The 19,573-nt window shown below is 31.0% G+C and overlaps 2 protein-coding genes across 4 annotated transcripts; one reads left to right on the forward strand and one right to left on the reverse strand.

The window, feature by feature from the left end:
• Window positions 1-7,930: 7,930 nt before the first annotated feature.
• Window positions 7,931-14,084, reverse strand: LOC111636670 (rho GTPase-activating protein 26-like). Its single transcript, XM_023381960.1, has 7 exons — window positions 13,983-14,084; window positions 12,373-12,444; window positions 11,977-12,078; window positions 8,584-8,694; window positions 8,470-8,512; window positions 8,252-8,313; window positions 7,931-8,086 (listed from the first exon to the last, which is right to left on the reverse strand). The coding sequence occupies exons 1-7, from the start codon at window positions 13,983-13,985 to the stop codon at window positions 7,931-7,933; spliced, it is 549 nt and encodes a 182-aa protein (XP_023237728.1). The 5' UTR covers window positions 13,986-14,084.
• A 140-nt stretch (window positions 14,085-14,224) lies between these two features.
• LOC111636668 lies at window positions 14,225-18,406 on the forward strand. Of its 3 annotated transcripts, none has more exons than XM_023381956.1 (5): window positions 14,225-15,145; window positions 15,233-15,604; window positions 16,666-16,883; window positions 17,051-17,209; window positions 17,389-18,406. In XM_023381956.1, exons 2-5 carry the CDS (start codon window positions 15,441-15,443, stop codon window positions 17,826-17,828), a joined length of 981 nt encoding a protein of 326 aa, XP_023237724.1. In that variant the 5' UTR covers window positions 14,225-15,145; window positions 15,233-15,440; the 3' UTR covers window positions 17,829-18,406. The 3 variants fall into 3 exon arrangements, with proteins under 3 accessions (XP_023237724.1, XP_023237725.1, XP_023237726.1); XM_023381957.1 differs by having other exon boundaries at window positions 14,226-15,145; window positions 16,675-16,883; XM_023381958.1 differs by lacking the exon at window positions 14,225-15,145 and having other exon boundaries at window positions 15,233-15,318; window positions 16,675-16,883.
• The last annotated feature ends 1,167 nt before the right edge of the window (window positions 18,407-19,573 follow it).

Raw genomic sequence — 19,573 nt, forward strand, 5'->3', positions numbered from 1 at the left:
AAAAAAAATAAGTTTACGAATCGGTAATAGCTTATTGTGACATTCATCTAAAATGGTTTTCCTAAATCGTACCAGTACGTTTTAAGAACATGCCTCGAGTACGAAATAGGCGCAAGAGTCGAACAAACTTTACATTAGTCACCAAAAAATTTGACAACAGATATGCATGTTTTATCACTTCAGATGAAATCACAAAAATACGCACTAATACATCACAGATAGTTAAAAACTTACACACGATCCAATTTGAAGAAATTTCTTACGAAATGTGCAAAAATATTACAGAAAAAGTTGAAAAAACTTTCCTTTTCAATATTTTTGTCGGGAGCAGAGTAACAGCGTGTTGTCTGTCAGATGGTAATATGACCGATTGTTATTTACTTTTTTTGCTACTAGAGACACTAATAGCTATTACCGGAGTCGAGATATAAGCGAAGTACGAATTAGGCGCAAGTACGAATTAGGCAAGTTTACCCTAATTAAAAATACATTTAGAGAAGTCTGCGGTTTTTACTGGCTTATCGAACAAACGAATACGAATGAGACACTAGACCATCACTGACTGATTACTCCTGGAAGTCGGCTTTTTACAGAAACACAGCTTCCCTATCATCAAATGTCACGGCACGCCACTGGCCTGGTATTTTATAGAGTAAATTGAAACTAGGAAAAGAAAATGTCTGTAAAGAATTTTTTTGTTGTTAAAAAATAATATACAGGAGCGAAAATAATAGGGGTGCTATTTTAAATTCGAAATTAAAGTTTGAAGACAATTTAGAAATGTTTATCATCGGGCCGATGATTACGAAATGGCAAATTTCTCTTAAATTTGCCGTCGTCTGCACCGGTTTCTAAGAAAGTGTTGAGGTCACACTTTGCCCCTGTCAACACTTGTTTTATGCAGATTCGTTTTTTACAACCATTTGCAATAACGAAAACGATGTAAGATGGATATACGTATATATATAGATATATATTTAAATGGACATACTATCCTCTCTACCAAATAAAAGCACGATTTATTGTTTTACGAGAAGAGTTTCTTTTTAAAATGGTTGCGAATAAAGGTAACAAAGTATAAATTTCCATTTAAATAAAACCCATACTTTCCAATGTAATCAGCACAAAGCTATTTGGCTAAATTAATTTCACTCAAGTTATTACGTAAACATCGATATCACTTACGTCCATTTAGTATTATTATTTCTTTAACAATGACATTTAAAACCAATTACTGTAGATATAAAAACAAAATATCAGTTGCGATTTTATTATGTAGTACTATATTTCATAATAAATCACTTAGTAAAAATTCGTGTAATTTATATTTGTCAATGGAAATTACAAATACAGTAATTTAAAATTTAAAAAGTAAATATTGAACATAGAACATTCGGGTAATTTTAAACTAAAGGATACAAAATGTAGAGGGAATCCAAAAGGCTGTAAAGGAAAAAAATTGCAGGAAGAAATTGCTGAAAATACACGAATAACAACTAGTGAACTTCCAACAAATCTTAATGTGTCACAGACGTGTGTTGTCTAAACACTTCCTGGACTTGGAATGGTCGCAATATACCACGATTAATGCATTAAGTAGGGGGATAAAGCAAACTGGTTGGGGTATAATTTTGTGTCGAGAAGACAGGCAGAGTTTTATGGATGACAAAATTAAAGTAATTATTTTTAATTATTAAGTAAAATTAAAGTTATTAACCGAAAACTTGTTCTGTAAATTCGTGTTTGTTCTGTGGAGTACCGAGCGATTTTTACCCACTGAAAAATGTGTTCGAATATCGAATTATTGGATTTTGGTTTAGCTCTCACACTCTTTCTACTTAACCGAAATTATCGTATTTACAAAGATTAATCCAAATAGTTTTTAAAGCAGAGTCTTTACATTGTTCATCACTTTGTTTAAAGATTTTAAAGAATTCCTCAAATTTTAAGAGAGTTTAATAAATTAAGTAATATTTACATTGTCATTTCTTTTTAAAAATTATCTTTCATTTATAAGATAAAATTACAGATTTGACAATATAAAAGAGCAAATTTTAAGTTAATTTCGCATTAAAATCCACAGTATAAAGAAGTATACACAATGTATCGTAAAGAAATAAATAAAACAGAAACATAACGTGATTTTACAATACAAAACATTTTTCTTGTTCGACAGATTTCGTGTATTAATTAATTTAAGACAGGAAATAAATGAAAATATTAAACAAAATATCAAATCAGAAGAATAAACATCTAGTTTAAAACTAATAAAAAATTACAGTATAATATAAAATACGTTCTAATAGAGAATACCATTCAAGTATTTCAATCTTATCACGTCAAAGGTTTCAACACTTCTAATAAATTCTATGAATAATTAAATGTACTTCATCAATCATATATTAATTATTATAAGTGACAGAATGTTTTATTCATGAATAATAATTATTATTATATGGGAAAAACGGCACATTAGAGCTAGATTTCCAGTCAACAGATGTATAAGAGACAAGCTATGAATAAGAAGTATGATAATATATTATAGATACTTATGTTAATATCTGTTAACTTTATATATTTATAATATCAAAAGAATTTCACCATTTCCAATCATAACAAGGACAGTTTAATTATAATAATAGTAATATATATTTTTTTGCTAAGTTAAGAAATTTTCTCCAAATGTTAAAATGTTAAGAAAATTTTTTCCAAGGTATTTAATGTTAAAAACAGCCAGATCGAATTTGCTGATAATTGGAAAAGTATGATGTACAAGTGAAAACAATATTACACTCCACAAAGACAATTGCTGTGCTATCTGTCGCAGTAATTGCGTAGGCGTATTTATTTCATAATATATAATTGACACAGTAATTCGGTGGATATAATATATACTTTTTAAAATTATCTTTGTTTGTAAGAATTATATTTATTTAAATATTTTGTTAAATATTTTTCAATAGATGGAATTACGTGTAAAACGTGTAAAGGTATACATAAATTAATCGATATATAAAATTCCAATCGATAATTTGGGGTGTAATAAAAGAAATTATCGAAGACAAAAGTAACTGCCGAGTTTCGTAACAATTAATCGAACGGCCTAGGAGTGTATAGCAAACAAACAAACAAACAAATGAACACAGACAAACATTTCATTTATATATATTTATTTTTTTAATATCTTAATATTAGGTATTTTACTTATATTGTAAATCTAAATTATAATATTTATATATTTCTATAAAGATAAATAGTTGTACATAGAAATGAATGTAATAAATACGGTCTCCCCCTATAACATTGTTGATTTTTCCGTTTTATATGAATTCCATGTAGTACAAGTCACTTAGATTTTACAAATACGTGAGCCGTTCACAGCCCAGCACATGTATTTATAAAATCTAAGTGACTCGTACAACATGGAATTCATATAAAACGGAAAAATGAATAGTGTTATAGGAGGGTCGACTATACAATCCGCATACATTGTGTTTATTTATCATAATAAAGAATTGAGAGAAAAGACAAATTTGTAGAGTAATTTGTAAGGTATTTCCTTTCTGCATTTCTGAATTGAGAGGTTTTTTTTTTTAAATTAAAACACTAAATTTACTTTTTAAGGTAAAAAATTAAGCGTAAAACATATTTTAGTTAATACAATTCGGTATTAACTAATTAATATTTTAATTAACTCGGAAAAATGTATAATGAAGCAATTGGTTCAACGAGTGTTTTTATTAAGTTGGTGCATTCGGAAAAATTTGTTATTGTTTNCTTCATAAATCTTAAACTTAAGAAACAACTAAAAGTAAGTAAATACTAACATGATCACCTTTAATTTACAAACAGATATTTGGGAAGTACAGAATGGCTATAATTAGGGCTTCTCTTTCAGAGCACACTGTAACTGTAACCAATACACAGATTGACACCAACATTTGTATACTGTATACTGACTATGCACGGAATGTAGAAAAGAATTTTGCAAAAAAAAATAATAATTCAGTTTAAAAACTTCTACTAGTGGTGTGCTTTATAGGAAAATACTTGAAATGAAACACAGTAAATAATGAACATCAATCTTAAACTGACATTTTAATCTGTTATTTTAAACATTATGAATAATTTTACACCTGAATAATGGGGAACATATTGAGCAACATTCCCTATATAAGTAAACAGCCTCTGCTGAAGCAATGTATCTTGCAAAACAAATAAATATGTTTTGGTTGTTTTGTTTCGTGTACTTTCCTGTAAAGTGCATCTAGTGAAATCTTTTGCTAAATATTTTTCTGCATCCTTTGCATAGTCTGTATATAAATTTTGGTGTAAGTCTGCTTATTAATTAAGCTACAAAGTGCTCCGAACAGGAAAGTTTAATCATGGTCACCCTGTATATGCTTATATATTTTAACACTTAACAGATTAAAACAGTTGTATGCTCGTTTGTATTTCTNTTTGACAAACACAGCATTGTATTGTTCTGGTGTCGCTTGTATAGAACTGATGGCACGTGCGTGACGGCTCCGATAATCCGGGTGACGTTTGACTGCGTCGATTGCTAAAGTAATCCAGATGGCACAAGTATCCAGGAAACGGGTTCTTATATTCTAATATCCAATAGTGGGATCTACTGTTCCGATACAGCCAACTGACACTTTAAATAGTTCTTAACTACCGCCCTGACAACAGGGAAGGTAAAAAATGAATTACAAAGTAGATGCCGTAGTATCGTTAAAAGTATTTACTATTCCGTTAACAGATGGCGGTAGTTAATATTATATATCCTCTTTAATTAAAGCTAATTCCTGCGGTTTTGTCGAAAATTTCTGAAATTTTGCATAGAGGTTCGTGTATTAGAGAATTGGTTGTATTAAATTTTGGTAGTTAAAGGTCGAGGGGTGAGAAGATAAAGGAAGAGTCGTGTGTCGTATCTCGAGTAGGTTCCGAATTAATGACGATTTTACTGGTTATTAGTATTTACAACTGTTTATAAAAGTCGCCCCTACCTTGTAAATTAAGCTTTTTACCATTTATAATAATTAAAAATATAAAAAGTTTTTAACAATAAAATACCGTAACAGATGGCACCCCGCACGTAGTTTTAAACTTTATCGGGAAAGTTAAACAACTCGTTGCTGGATATTATTCTTTTGTTAGTTGGAAGTAACTCGGATATTGCGCACTGCAGGTGTTGTGTCTTGTTTTTAATCTTGGGCGATAGCGACTAGGCTATGGGGCTGCGTGGTAAGTCGTGATGGACATGATATGACGTGGTTAGTATTTGTATGTATTTTTTGTTTTATACGTGGAAAATAATGCCTTTCGGAAGGTCTTTAAAGAGTAACTGGCACCTATGCAGCCTAGGGCTATGCAGGATTGGCTGTCTACGGAAAACTCCCGTAGACAGCCTATCCTTGCGAGGCGCGAACCCACAACAGAACTCCCAGTGTTCACGGAACGGAACCGCTTGTCCATTGGTGGACCCAGGTGTTGTGTTTTATTTAATTTTGTTTGAGACCGCTCTTTTTATTAAATAATGGTGTGAAAAGTTTCAATACTGCCAATTGTGCTGAAATGTTAAAATAGGAGTAGTATAAATCAAATCTACAGTCGGAAGTCGATCCCAAAAGTGATCAGTACGTAGACCCTCTGCTTAACTAAAGTATTGACCATCAGTGAACCTTTAAGATCTAATGGATTCTAAAGGATCCGATGGATCTAATCAGGAGAACAAAGTCGCCAATGCGCTGATGGCAGAATTAGGGAGCAGGAGCGAATCATCAAGCCCACCATCCGAGGCTCGAAAGAGAAACATCGTGTAGATTAGTATGGAGTATTTTGGATGGCCAGCGTTCTAACCAGCATCACCTCAATCTTCATTCTCCGGTGCTTAGACTTATACTTGGCAGAGTTCCCGGCTATTGGTACTGAAATATACCAAAAAAGCAAGAGATAACCGAAAGTTCGAAACTTTCGACAGATTGCTCTCCACCCTTGGCTACGCGAGCAAGGATCTTTCGCATCTTAAAGGTTCACTGATGGTCAATAAATCAGTTAAGCAGAGGGTCTACGTACGAAGTACTTTTCGGAGCGAACCCGACTTCCGACCGATAATCACGTAAATTGGGGCATAATTAAGTATTAATACTTAACTAGAAACAATAATTTAAAAACTCCATTATAAATTAAGACAAATTTCATGTATTTCACTTCTAAAATATTCGGTTTTGATTCATACTAATCGTAATTTAGCATTTCAGCACAGTTGGCAGCAGTGCCGTAACTAGCCATTCCAGTGACCTGAGAAAACATTAGCATTTCGGCCCCTTAATTAATTAGGTTTAGAATAACAATAAAACAAACACATGTATTTTCGGCTCCCCTTCCAAGTGGGCCCTGTGCATGTTCACCTGTTGCATCTGCCTAGTTACGGCGAAGGTTGGCAGCATTGAAACTTTGCACACTATTATTTAATAAAAAAAATAGAGGTATCAAACCAAATGAAATACAACACAACACCTGGCTCCACCAGTAGCCAAGCGGTTCCGTTCGCGGCCGGATGGCCGAGCGGTCAAGCTGGCAGCCTAACGCTCTGGGAGACCCGGGTTCGAATCCAAACGGGGCCAAAAATCCCCAAGAATTTTTCGGGGCGGTGGTCCGTTCAGATATGTCGAACCCCGTCCCTCACCCCCCGGCAGCCCATTGTGGGCTGGCCGAACCCATAATGGGCTTGCAAAAAAAATCCTCTTAGTGCTCACAGGGCGGAAAGAATTTTAAAAAAAAGCGGTTCCGTTCCCTGAACACTAGGAGTTCGGTCGTGGATTCGCGCCACTGAAGGATGGGCTGTCTACGTGGAGTTTTCCGGTTTTTCTCTACGTCTTCGGAAGTTCTCTTAAGAGTAACTGTCTCCATAGATGCCAGTTACTCTTAAGAGAACTTCCGAAAGGCATTATTTCCCACGTATAAAACAAAAAATACATACAACTACTAACCACGTCACATATCATTTCCATCACGTCTTACCACGCAGCCCCATTGCCTAGTCGCTATCGCCCAATATTAAAAACAAGACACAACACCTGCAGTGCGCAATATCCGAGTTACTTACTTCTAACTAAGAGAAGAATAATATCCAGCAACAAGTTGCTTGACTTTCCCGATAACGTTTAAAACTGCGTGCAGGGCGCCATCTGTTACGATATTTTTAATTATTATAAATGGCAAAAAGTTTAATTTTCAAGGTAGGGGTGACTTTTATAAACAGTTGTAAATACTAATAACCAGTAAAATCGTTATTAATTCGGAACCTCGACCGTTAACCACCAAAATTTAATAGCACCAATTCTTTAATACGCAAAATTTCAGAAATTTTTGACAAAAACCGCACGAGTTATTAAGCTTTAAATAGGGTAAATAATATTATAACAGAGAAGGGAAAGTAAAAAAAAAAAAAAAGAAAAAACAATTACGAAATAGATGGCGTAGTATCGTTAAAAGTATTTACTATTCCGTTAACAGATGGCGGTAGTTAAGAACTATTTAAAGTGTCAGTTGGCTGTGTCGAGGCAGTAGAATCCACTATTGGATATTAGAATATAAGAACCCGTCTCTTGGATACTTGTGCCATCTGGATTACTTTAGCAATCGACGTAGTCAAACGTCACCCGGATTATCGGAGCATAAGGCACGTGTCATCAGTTCTATACAAACGACACCAGAACAATACAATGCTGTGTTTGTCAAACTAAGTTTCGCGGAATCTTCAGATTCCGTCCAGGGATGTACGGAATTCCGCCGGACCAAACTGTATCGAATTACTGTATACGAGATTGGACATTCAGCTTGTGTTATCGGACAGTCCAACGGTGCTTCACTCCGGATACCCTTTAAAACACAAACAATTGCTGGTATTTTATTTTATTTTTTATTNTTTTCCAAGCTGATGATAAATATTTCTAAAAATTATTCCATCTTTTATACAATAAAGTATTCTTTGTATTTGTAAAGAATAATTTACCTCAAGCATTTTTTGTTTTAACTGTTCTGCTTCATCATGAGTTGCTACAAAGTTCTCTCTTGTCTATGAAGAAAACAATTTAATTACTTAATTACATATAAGTTAAACTGTATCAATTAAGGAGAAAGGTTAAATTATTTTAAAGTTCTATTAGTTATTTTATAACCAAATAAATTATTTAAATCACTTTAACATAAAAAAAAAGTAACTCAACAGAAACATTCTTACCCTTTGTAATCTAATTTGTAAATCTGTTAAATATGATTTAAAATCTTTTGCAACTTCATGACCTACAAAAAAATATTTAAAAAAACCAATTACAATTATATATATTAATGGCTAAATTTATGAAATGTTCCGAAAAGTCATATGGTATTGAGTAATTTGTAACTTTACACAAATTTTAAGGAAATAAAAGTTATAAATTTATAAAAAATTAAACTAACCTTGATGATAAAATGTTAGCCATCCATACATGAAACTCAAAAGCTAAAGATTAGACAAAGAATTTATGTATAATTTAGAATTATTATTTATGAAAGAAATATTAAAATATTTACTGTTTCAACAAATTCAAACTTCTTTCTTTCTTGCACTTCTTGTAATAATATAATATAATCAAGAGATGCTTGAAAAAAATGTCTTTGCTCTAATTCCAAACTAGCATCTGCCTATTAAATAAAAATGATTAATTTATAAAATTATAAATTTCACACAGTAAAATACTATGTTTTCTTGATTCTAATATGCNTTTTTTCCCGAGCGAAAAAATTTTATCGCGATTTTAATTTATAAAATTATAAATTTCACACAGTAAAATACTATGTTTTCTTGATTCTAATATGCTCCTTTCTTGGACTTTTCTGGTCTCAAAAATTCATGCATACATTAGAATCAGGCACAAAGTTGATTTAATGCAATCTCATTCACATCATTTGCTTTTCACTCTTCCCCATAATTTATATAGACATGATGCATATTCCACTAATTACTTTGGTTTTAATTTTGGTTTAGGAATAGTTTGGTAGTCTTTTGAACTATAGCAAGCCAAGAGAAAGATGCTCAGTTGATGAATCATCTATAAAGCTATGCTTAAGCAGAGTATTATCTACTGTGCTGAAAAATCATGTACATAAGTATTTCAATGTGATACTACATATCTAGTAAATTTCATGCTTGTGTATATTGACTTGAAATGTTGTTGTTAAAACAATGATCATATGGTAATTTTGATGATAATTTTGTATTAGTCTGTACATCTCTGTATCTAATAACAGTCATAAATGAATACATTCAAAAATGCAGACACATGACATACTGTAAACATGAAAATAAAACAATTTTCAAAAACTGCATTAATTTTTTGCAGCTGCAATTTCAGTATAGAGTGTATATTACATTTGCAAGCTAAACTTTTTTGGGTTTCAACATCTTGTAAATCACATTCAGATGCACATTACATTTGGTAGCACATTAGAATCAAGAAAACATGATATTCCAATAATAACTTTTAAGAACTTTTGGCAAAAACAGAGCATAAATAAGAGCTATTAAAAACTATACAAATGCTCTTATAGATTTAAATTCTGATGTTAAAACATCAAATCTTAAATCAATTCAGTTTATCTGTTCAAGTATAAGATTAATTTTTTTTATAATTTAAAATTATTTGAGAGTAATTTAGACAAACTTTTTAACTTACTCCATTATGAAAATGGATACAGATCACCAGAGTTACTTAATATCTGGAGTTAGATTAATTACAATATAATGAGAAATGATAGACTACTGAAAACAACATGACCAGAAGAGAAAATCATTAAATATTTGACAATAAAATGTTAATACATAATTACTAGTGTTGTAACGAATAGTATATTCGGCCTCAGGCCGAATAGCCGAATATTCGGCCAAACTATTCTGCTCGATTATCGCACGTACGAATATTGGCGCGCAAACCGCATTATGGCAAGGACCCCACTCTCTATTGGCCCGTTGTCACTACGCTTCACCAATCGCGTTAATTCTTGACAGTTGAAGCGGACAGACAAGAGCGTCATGGCAGTATGTGATAAGTGATGATATCAAATGTGGATAACAATGAAATGTCCTACACGTGTAAATAACGGAGAAAGAACAGAGAAGGACCACGAAGTGATACACGTGTAAATAACGGAGAAAGAACAGAGAAGGACTGCGAAGTGAAAATGTGAAAATAAATATGAAATTTAGTCAATAACATAATCGAACGAGTCGAAGCAGCTTATTGCCGCGAAATTCGCGGCCGTCAATGCCAAACAATTGTTGTCATAGACTTCGGAAAGCTAAATGCTTGTAATGAAAGTCACTTAGTGTGCACGGGCGAAAGCCTGGGGCCATTAGGGCTATCAAGCTGTCTCAAATCTGTGAAATCTTAACTGTGACTTATATCGACGTCCTATCTGTCTCTTTTCTCCGTTATCACCAGGNATCGTAGGTATTTTATTTTATTTTTAATATGCTTTCTTATATATATATATATTTAAGTTGAAGTGTTAGAATTTTGTAAGCTTTTTATAAGAGTTTCGCGTATTAAAATAGATTGAAAAGTACTTATGTAACTGATAGATGTCACTCAAAGTAAAGTGTAATTGACTATAAAGTGACGCCATCATGCCATGTAGTAAGCATAATTAGCTTTAAAAATGTTTACGGTTGCCAAAGTTTTAGACTTTAAATAACGATATTTAAAGAAATTAAACTAATATACTTCAATTAGAATAATTGTAAAGAAGCTGATTGAAAGAAAGGGTGATCGGGTGATAAAACAATAGGATAATTGAAAAAGACAGATGATAAATGGAAATCGCATGATACGTTACGTGCCGGATGAATTTTCTTTACATAGGTTCTTTACTCCTGGTCTACACCGGGATACAGTTAGAATAACACTGGCGATAAAGGTGTGATGTTGATATTTAAACATTTTATACTTTATTTTTTCTATTGAACATGTTATTTTGAGCATTAAAAAAAGCAAAAAAGTTTCGGATATGAAACGTAACGGCGCATTTTAAGTATGTTACGAACGGTTATTCGTGTAACTGTAACAGGAGAGTGTATCGGACTTATTATAGAAAATGTATTGTCTGGTCGACTATACACACGCAACAATACATAACTTTTCTCTCGTCCCTTGTTCACCTTTTAATTATTTATTTTATTCGATAAATTAATTTTACTTTTATATTTAAAAAAAAAAAAAATTGTTTTCTTAATTCTTGGAACGACGGAAATTTTGAATTTTTTAGAAATTTCGATTGAAAAAGTCCATCTGAAAAAGCCAATTGTAACGNAATACATGTGACTAATATTATTTTCTTTTTTATTTTGTGCATGTTACAGGTTATAAATAAATATAAACAAACAACACTAACTCTATAACATTAACTCTAAATACCAAAATGATTAATTTACTGTGTTTTTGTTGTTTATAACTCCTGTTTTTAGGTATTCGGCCGAATAGTGATTAAATATTTGGTATTCGGCTGAATACCGAATAGTAACCGAATATTCGTTACATCACTAATAATTACTTATCATTACATGGAATGTTTTTGTAAAAAGTTCATTTAAGTTCACAATGCTGCCATATTTAAATTACTCCAAGATATATGTTAAGAATGCATCCTGAATTTTTTCCAAAGCAGTAAATAATTTAGAATTTGTTCCAGTGGCATATTGCATATCATTAATAAAAATTGTTATGTAATTCAGATACACATTCAAAAACAAACAAAGAGATAATTATTATCTGAAACAGAATTCTGAAAAATATAAGCAATGAAGACATAAAAAAAGAGGCAGTCAAGTATCAACTTTTTTAATAGAGAATTTCAATTCTGTTTGTAAGATATATTTATATTCATAAACTAGAACTGTAACGTAACTAATTGTAGAAATAAATTACTTACTTCTTGTAACTGACTTTCTGTTTTTTTAGTTGAAAGATTTAAGTGACGTTCCATTGACTGACAAAACTTTGTGGTTTCTTTATCAAATTTCTTTTTCACTTCCTAATAATAAAATATTTTATTTTATTGATAAATTTTTAACTGTTATTTATTTATTTTATGTTGACTCTTCAATAAAATAGGATTTAGCTATTTGATGAAAATTCTTATGCCAAATAAATAAAATTAGAAATTTTGTATAATTATTAATGATTATATTTTTCTATGCAGATAAAAATAATATTTAAATTATTGTAAAAAAATAAAAATTGATAATGTTATCATCATATTTGTACATATTCAAAGATTTAATACTGATAAAACAACTTTAATAATTATCTAATTTAAATAACTTACTTTTGCTCCTCCAATTTGTTCTTTACGAAAAGATTCTATAGGATCAATGAAGCACACTTGGGAATGTTCCAACTATTAAGAATAAAAACATTAAATAAATATGTATGACTTTTATAAAATTATTTTAATGCAAAAACTTTATTATTGTTGTTAAACTGTGATAAAAACTTTAATTTTTTGAATATAATCATTTTGTCAGTGCATCCTCAGTAATTAAAATTTAAATGAAGTTTTTTAAATGTTAGTCCAGCCATTAATGTAAATTTTTCTCATTTAACTAGTTCTTTTATTACTTTACAGATCAGTGAATTGCATTTTGCAGTAATTTATTTGTTCACTTAGAATAAAAACAACAAATCAGAATTGAAAAAATAGATATACAATACCTATTTTTTTCATTCTGATTTGTTTTTTTGTTCTTTGTTTCTGTCTAAAGTTTTTGTAACACTTTAATTTGTAAAACAGTTGTTTGAGAAATATTTGTTTTTAACTAAACAATTATTCATAAAAGCTGAATGAATTATTCATATGTAGATACATACTTAATGTTTATATGTGTATATTTAACTAAACTGAAAATATTAAATTTTGAAAACTGAAATTTTAAAAACTGAAATTTTTTAAATTTCTTCCAATTTCATCTGAAATGTCTTAAATTAGTTATATTCTATATAAATAAATATTTCTTTTGCTACTAAGTCCATATTAATTGTGAATGTTATGTTTAATTATTCCAATTAGACAGGATGACGACATAACAGCAGTTGCAGTATTTTAATGAATTCAATAAATATAAAAACTGCTATACTATGTTTTACAATACAATTCTAAATGTTTTCAGGTCTTATATATGGCTTTAAGAAAACACAGTCTAAAAGTAAAATATTCTAATATTTACAGATTAACCAATCAGTGTAGGAATCGTCCACCCACATACTGTCCAGAGGAAGAAAATAAAAATAAAAGTATTATATACTAATATTTCACATATCAGATAACATTCTGAAATACAAGTTATCATTAAACAGATCTGTAAACTCAAAACAAGCAGACAGACACAAGTATGTAAAATATAATGCACTTTAGCACACAACTACATAAAGAAAAATTAAGGTAACTGACAGAACAGAGATCAGGTTAAATAATTAACATAAATTGCCAAAATAACAATTATATATTTCAATTCACATATATTACATAGCAATAGTATAACAAATTTAGTGATTATTTTACCATAATGCAATGAAATTATTGCTTTGATTATACTCTAAACAATAAATTATTATATATGTGGATCAACTTCTGCTCAAAATCTGAACGTGTACATGTACTGTACAGTATGTGACAATGCATTTAATGGATAATTGTGTTGTGTGTCAAATTCCATCCAAAACAGCTGTTTTTTCAGAACAACTATAATTTATTTAATTCAAATTTATTAAGAATTAAAATTTGTAACAGATGTTGGCACATCTACCTGTAGTTTAACAGTTTGAAAATTATTAATGTAATTAACCTAATTATACACATGGACATTTTTAGAATAACATTTGGTTTTCTTCGATATTTTTTAAACTCGAAATATTACACTAATAATTAACGAAACTGACCATTCTGTCTCTTTCATCTTCTATTGCCGATAGCAATCGTCCAAATTCTTTCAATGAACCAGCTGAAATAAACAATTATCAGATATCAGTTATTCTGATATAGAATATTTCCCTTATAAATTATACAGTAAAATTTGTTAAAAATTAGATATTTAAAAACAATTTATTAATAATTTTTTCTTGATATTTTTNTAAGCATCCATTTGAAATTAATGAAAGTTTCTTAAGGATAAATGCTTAAAATTAAATGCTGTAAGACCTGTTTGTGAGAGTGAATTGGACGAAAAAGTCTTTTGTGCGGACGAATGAAAGGCCCTTTTTTAATTAAACAATGCTTAATTAACAGTTGTTTGCTGCTAAAAGTAAATTAATTATTTCGAATTACGTTTTTGATTTTATATAAAGATAAAAATTCTTCACTTTGAGACCTTCGATGAATGCTAGAAACTTTCATTTAATGCTTTTTTAGTTCTGTTGCTTTAACATTATAACCTTTATAGACTTGTATTTATTTTTGTACTTCCTCGTGGTTGTCAATAGTGTAAGGAATGAATTATACATTCTGCCTAACACTAAGTTGGGCTATTAATTATTCGGTCTGTCACTTTTTATAATTTATCAATGTAGAATTTTGGCTATTTTATCATTTATAAATGAATAATACTATTTAGTATTAAGATATGCGGTATAAGGCCGAGGCGATTAAGTCTCCCAAGACTATAGGCGGCCAACTATAGCCTTGGGGGACCGGGTTCGAATCCGAAAGTCGGAAAACACTAGGAAATATTTAGGGTGGTCTGTCCCGGATCCTCGTCATTCGGCCATCCCCATTATGAGCCTATTCGAATCTACGATGAATATGATTAAAATGGCTTTTTAGTGCAGAGTGAAAGCCATGTGTAGAACCCAAATTAATTATTTTAAAGCTATTTTTTAATCTAAGTACCTAAGGTTGCATTTATTAAGGAATTGAGATTACTGTTACGTTATTAAAAATGGAACTAAAATTAATTAATATATGTGACTTTACATCGCAATATTTACTTTATAAAGGTGTAATTTTAATACCGTTGATTTGTATAGGTGCCAAATTGTCCATTTTTAAACTGACTACAGAAAGGGTGTGACATTAGACAGAACAGGCAGTATATAATTTAATAACCGTAAATAAAAATAGCCTATATAATTTAAATTTTTAAAACATTTAAAGAACTTATTTCTATTTGTTTTCTTTTTTATTTTTCATTCAGATTATCAAACGTTGAAGAACGACAACTCTCCCTGAGCCAATTACATTATTGCTGCAAGAACCTGTGACATTGGAGACTTTTCCTTCGTAACGACTTCACGTCACTTACTTTAACACAGTTTTTTCCCTAAATCGAGACGTATATTACACGTATATTCCTGATTAATAAGGGAAAAAAATATCTTGTTTTTTCCCTCGGAAACTCCGAAATGGCGGCAGCTGTCAGAAACGAAGAAAATAATGTCGATAGAAACGAAAGCCGCGAAAATCCACCTAAATGTTCCAAACCAGTGCCTATAAGCTCCAAGAGAGTCCCAAAATGTTCCAGATGCAAAAATCATGGAATTGACAGAGAACTGAAAAATCATAAAAAACAGGCCATTAATCATTAGAAATATATGTGCATATATGCAAGGTATATCATAACAGATAAACAACTTTGAAGATTTATTATGTTTGAACTATTTGAATTACAATAATGAAGTTTGTTGTAAAATAATCGGTAACACTTCAAGTTTTTTTCCCACAAGACTGTAGTACATACAGCTGTGGTGGTGCTAGCACAATGTTAAAGAAAATGGCAACTTTTACAGGTCCAGAAAAAGAAGGCTGTGTGTTAAAATTTCATGAAACTCTTACATTATCTTAATTTGATTATCGAACAACAATAAAACCCTCGTAAATGCAATGTGTTTTGTGTTGTTAGCTGATCTTAGATTTATGGACTGTTTTTCTTTGAAGATCCTTTAGGATTAGCTATCTCCCTAGAATTAGCTAATCCCTATAGAATTACCTATCTCAAAATATTAATTAAGGAACTTCCTCACACCCCAGCTAGATGTTTACAATGTGATATTCTAAAAAGATGAAGCTCCACCCAATTATCTCAAAGCCATTGGAGATTTCTTTGAATTAATCATTCCCATAACAATGAATTGAATACAGAGGAGTCATTGCCTGCATACTCAGATCCATAGATCATAACATCTAAACTTTTACATTTGAAGCTTTGTAAAAGAATGTCTGTGTGCTATCTATGCTGCAGAATGTGCAACAACTAAAAGAAATAATAAGAAATGCCCTTGTTTCTGTGGATGAGGACTTCTTGAGAAAAATGTGGCAGGAACTAGAATTTCAACAGGATGTGTGCCATATAAATGGCAGAAACCACATTGAAAATTTTTAAACATCTATAAAAACTTGAAGTATTACTGATTATTATACAACAAGCTCATTCTTTTATTTTAAATAGTTTAAACATAATATATCTTTAAAGTTCTTTACTGTATTATGTTGCACCCTGTATGTAAATACATAAATCATTCATTTTTTAGTTTGTAATATTTAAATAAAATTTTTTAAATTATATGTAAAATAAAAACTAAATTAACTCTGATGCATATACNTAATATAAAAAAATCATAATCCATCTTTTTATAAAAGGTTTTGTGATTATAAATCCTGTGTTTGCGAGAAATGCTGTCTAACTGTGGCCAGGCAACGACTTATGGCGAGAAAAGTAGCCTTAAGGCGCGAAGTAGCCTTAGACGAAGCCAGAGGAATTATCGCCGACGAAGATCCAGTATTTTCGACAGAATCCAATTCCACAAACGAAGAAAGTTCGGAAATCGAAACCAATTCTTCCAACGAAGGTATTTCCTTTGTTAAATTGTTGGTGTAGTTTTTCACCCTTTCGTTTACTTTAAAGGCGCTTCGAGTCGATGTTTACTTTAATTGGATGCTTTTATTAAACGATTTAAATGTAAATAAACAATATTTTTATAAGGAAATACTCTAACGAAGTGCTTGTACGTTTCAGACGAAATCGGTTCGACCAACAGAAGGCATATTCGAGAAGCCTTGCAAACACTGGTTAATGCCTTCAAACTTAACGATAAGACTATGAATTTATACGTCTACGCCATTCTTAAAGAGTGCAAATTTAACGTCAAGCTAGCTTACGATAAGCTGATTGAAGGTAAGAATTCGTATAACAGGGATTATCCGTTCTCGATTATATTAGGACTCGACAGAACACCATAGGGTATTATCGAGTTGCAGAAAGAATTTCAGTGTTATAGTATTAATATCGATCTATTTTTTTAAATTTTTGACTTCCTCTAAAGTCACAAGTCAATAACTTTTCTTTTTACACAGCTCAAACTGAGTATAAACTCTACGAAATGATGGACAGAGAAAATAGAGGAGAAGAAAGGAGAGAGGAAGAGTCAAACTATAATAATATATCCTGGTCGCCTATGTTACGTCAACGTTTCACTAATTCCTCCGTAGTCTATCCTAAAGCGTGTCGTCCATTCTTATACCCATATACCATGAATTCTAATGTTCCTAGCGTTACAGTAACCAATTCTGCTGTCCCTACTACTCAGATTTCTCCTCCCGAAGAGGATTTTCGAAACAGAGAACATTACACCAACGAAGAGAATTATACCAGAGTGAACGAATTCGAAGAGTTGCCGGTGCAAAGTGACACCAGAAATGGGATCGATTCTGTTCTAAAGCCTTTTGATCCCGTCTTGTCGTTGAGAATGCAAAGGGACGTAAGATTTCAACCGTATTCTCATGTAAACATTTAAACTATTCTCTTACGTTATTGATCGATACGGAACTTTCAAGTTGAAAAGTATCGTGTGTTTGGATAATTTCGGGATTTACAATTGACATGGCAATTCTTTATTTATTATTATTATTGTTTAAATGCCACGAAATTTCACTTGAATTTCAGCCTTAGAATGGCTTTCTACAAACTAAAAAATAAAAGTTAAAAAGTCCTTAGATGTTAATACCAACACTACTTTTAGTAATAGGAGTTAAATTCGTAAAGGATTGTCTCGAAGGTCTACGGGAAATATCACTGTATATGCTAATTGTATTGTATTTTAAAGTCAAAGATCGACTTGTTGATACAGAATGACAGTAATTAAGCGTGGAAAAGATTCTAATTGGGATGCAAATTGTATGAAAATGATAGAATCCTGTGTAAAAAAAAAACACCCGCTCTCTCTCAGCCCAAAATAAATAGCTATATTTTTAAAATTAATAAAAAAATATATATATAATCCTTCGAAACTCTATTTGTGGACGGAAAGTATAAACAATTAAATGATTATATTAAACGTTGTCGAGCCGTTCCATTTTATAAAACTATGTTAAATAATAGTAATCCTATTTATATACATCTGGCCGAAATATACGTAAGGGATGGGGAAACAATTGTAATTTAAAAGAAAATATATAATGTTAATTGATCAAAAAAAGAATTGTATAGTGTAAACCGTGTTTAATTTCGATTATTTTGTTGCCGTTTCCTAGTGGAAATCAAAACTCTACGCACTAATATAAATATTCTACTGTATAGGGCCTGTAAGAATAATTTATCACCAGCCAATTTCTTAAACAGTAATAAATAATTTGAGAATGTTTAAAATTTTCTATGATAACTTTATTTATTTACAATGCGAAAAACTCCACGTGAACAGAGGAGGTGCTCCTCTGGCCACGTGGAGCTCCTCTGACCACGTGGAGGTGCTCCTCTAGCCAACCTACTAGTGTTCAGGGAACGGAACCACTTGCCCATTGGTATAACATAAAGATACTTAGATCGTTTCCTTATCTAAAATTCGCCCTATTGGGCCTCACACATGCAATTGACACGTCGCCTGGCACATTTACCCTTTAGGATCCTAGATTTTATAATTATCTTATAACGAATTGAGGATACGAAGAGATCTATGGCCCACTGAACTACCTTCTAATACTTTTCATATAGTTTATTATGAAGAATTATTAAGGAAAACAAATCATTCAATATTGTTTATTAATGAAGGCGGATATCCTCTGATTCCGAATCCCCTGTTGCGTGTGAAATGAGCTTTAGATTTTCTACAATTATTCATACAAAGGCCTAATTGTTTAGGGCCTCGCACCATCTAATACGAATAGTAAATTATGTATCGATTATCATAACAAAAGATAATAATTAAAGGTAATAGATGTAAATGTTAATGGAAGGCAATTAAAAGTTTATAATAGTTTTCGACTGATAAAAATTGCAGCCTGGTATTGTGAAGACGTCATAATAAATAATTGTTCGTTTACTTTTTTAATTGATAAATGATATATAAATTCTATTTATTATCGTTAACCTAGTTTTGTTATTGTACTGACTTTTCAATAGTGACACCCCAAAGTTGCTGCCTCGAATGTAACATAATAATTGTTTATCTAAAGAATTCGTTTTATCGATAACACATCGTTTAACACAAGAAAACAGAAGTTTCTTTTGAAAAAAACGAAGTGACAAAACTTTATTTTTAATTGA

Source organism: Centruroides sculpturatus, unplaced genomic scaffold (assembly GCF_000671375.1).
Source record: "Centruroides sculpturatus isolate CEXI.00-Female unplaced genomic scaffold, Cexi_2.0 scaffold1030, whole genome shotgun sequence".
Taxonomy (NCBI): Eukaryota; Metazoa; Arthropoda; class Arachnida; order Scorpiones; family Buthidae; genus Centruroides; species Centruroides sculpturatus.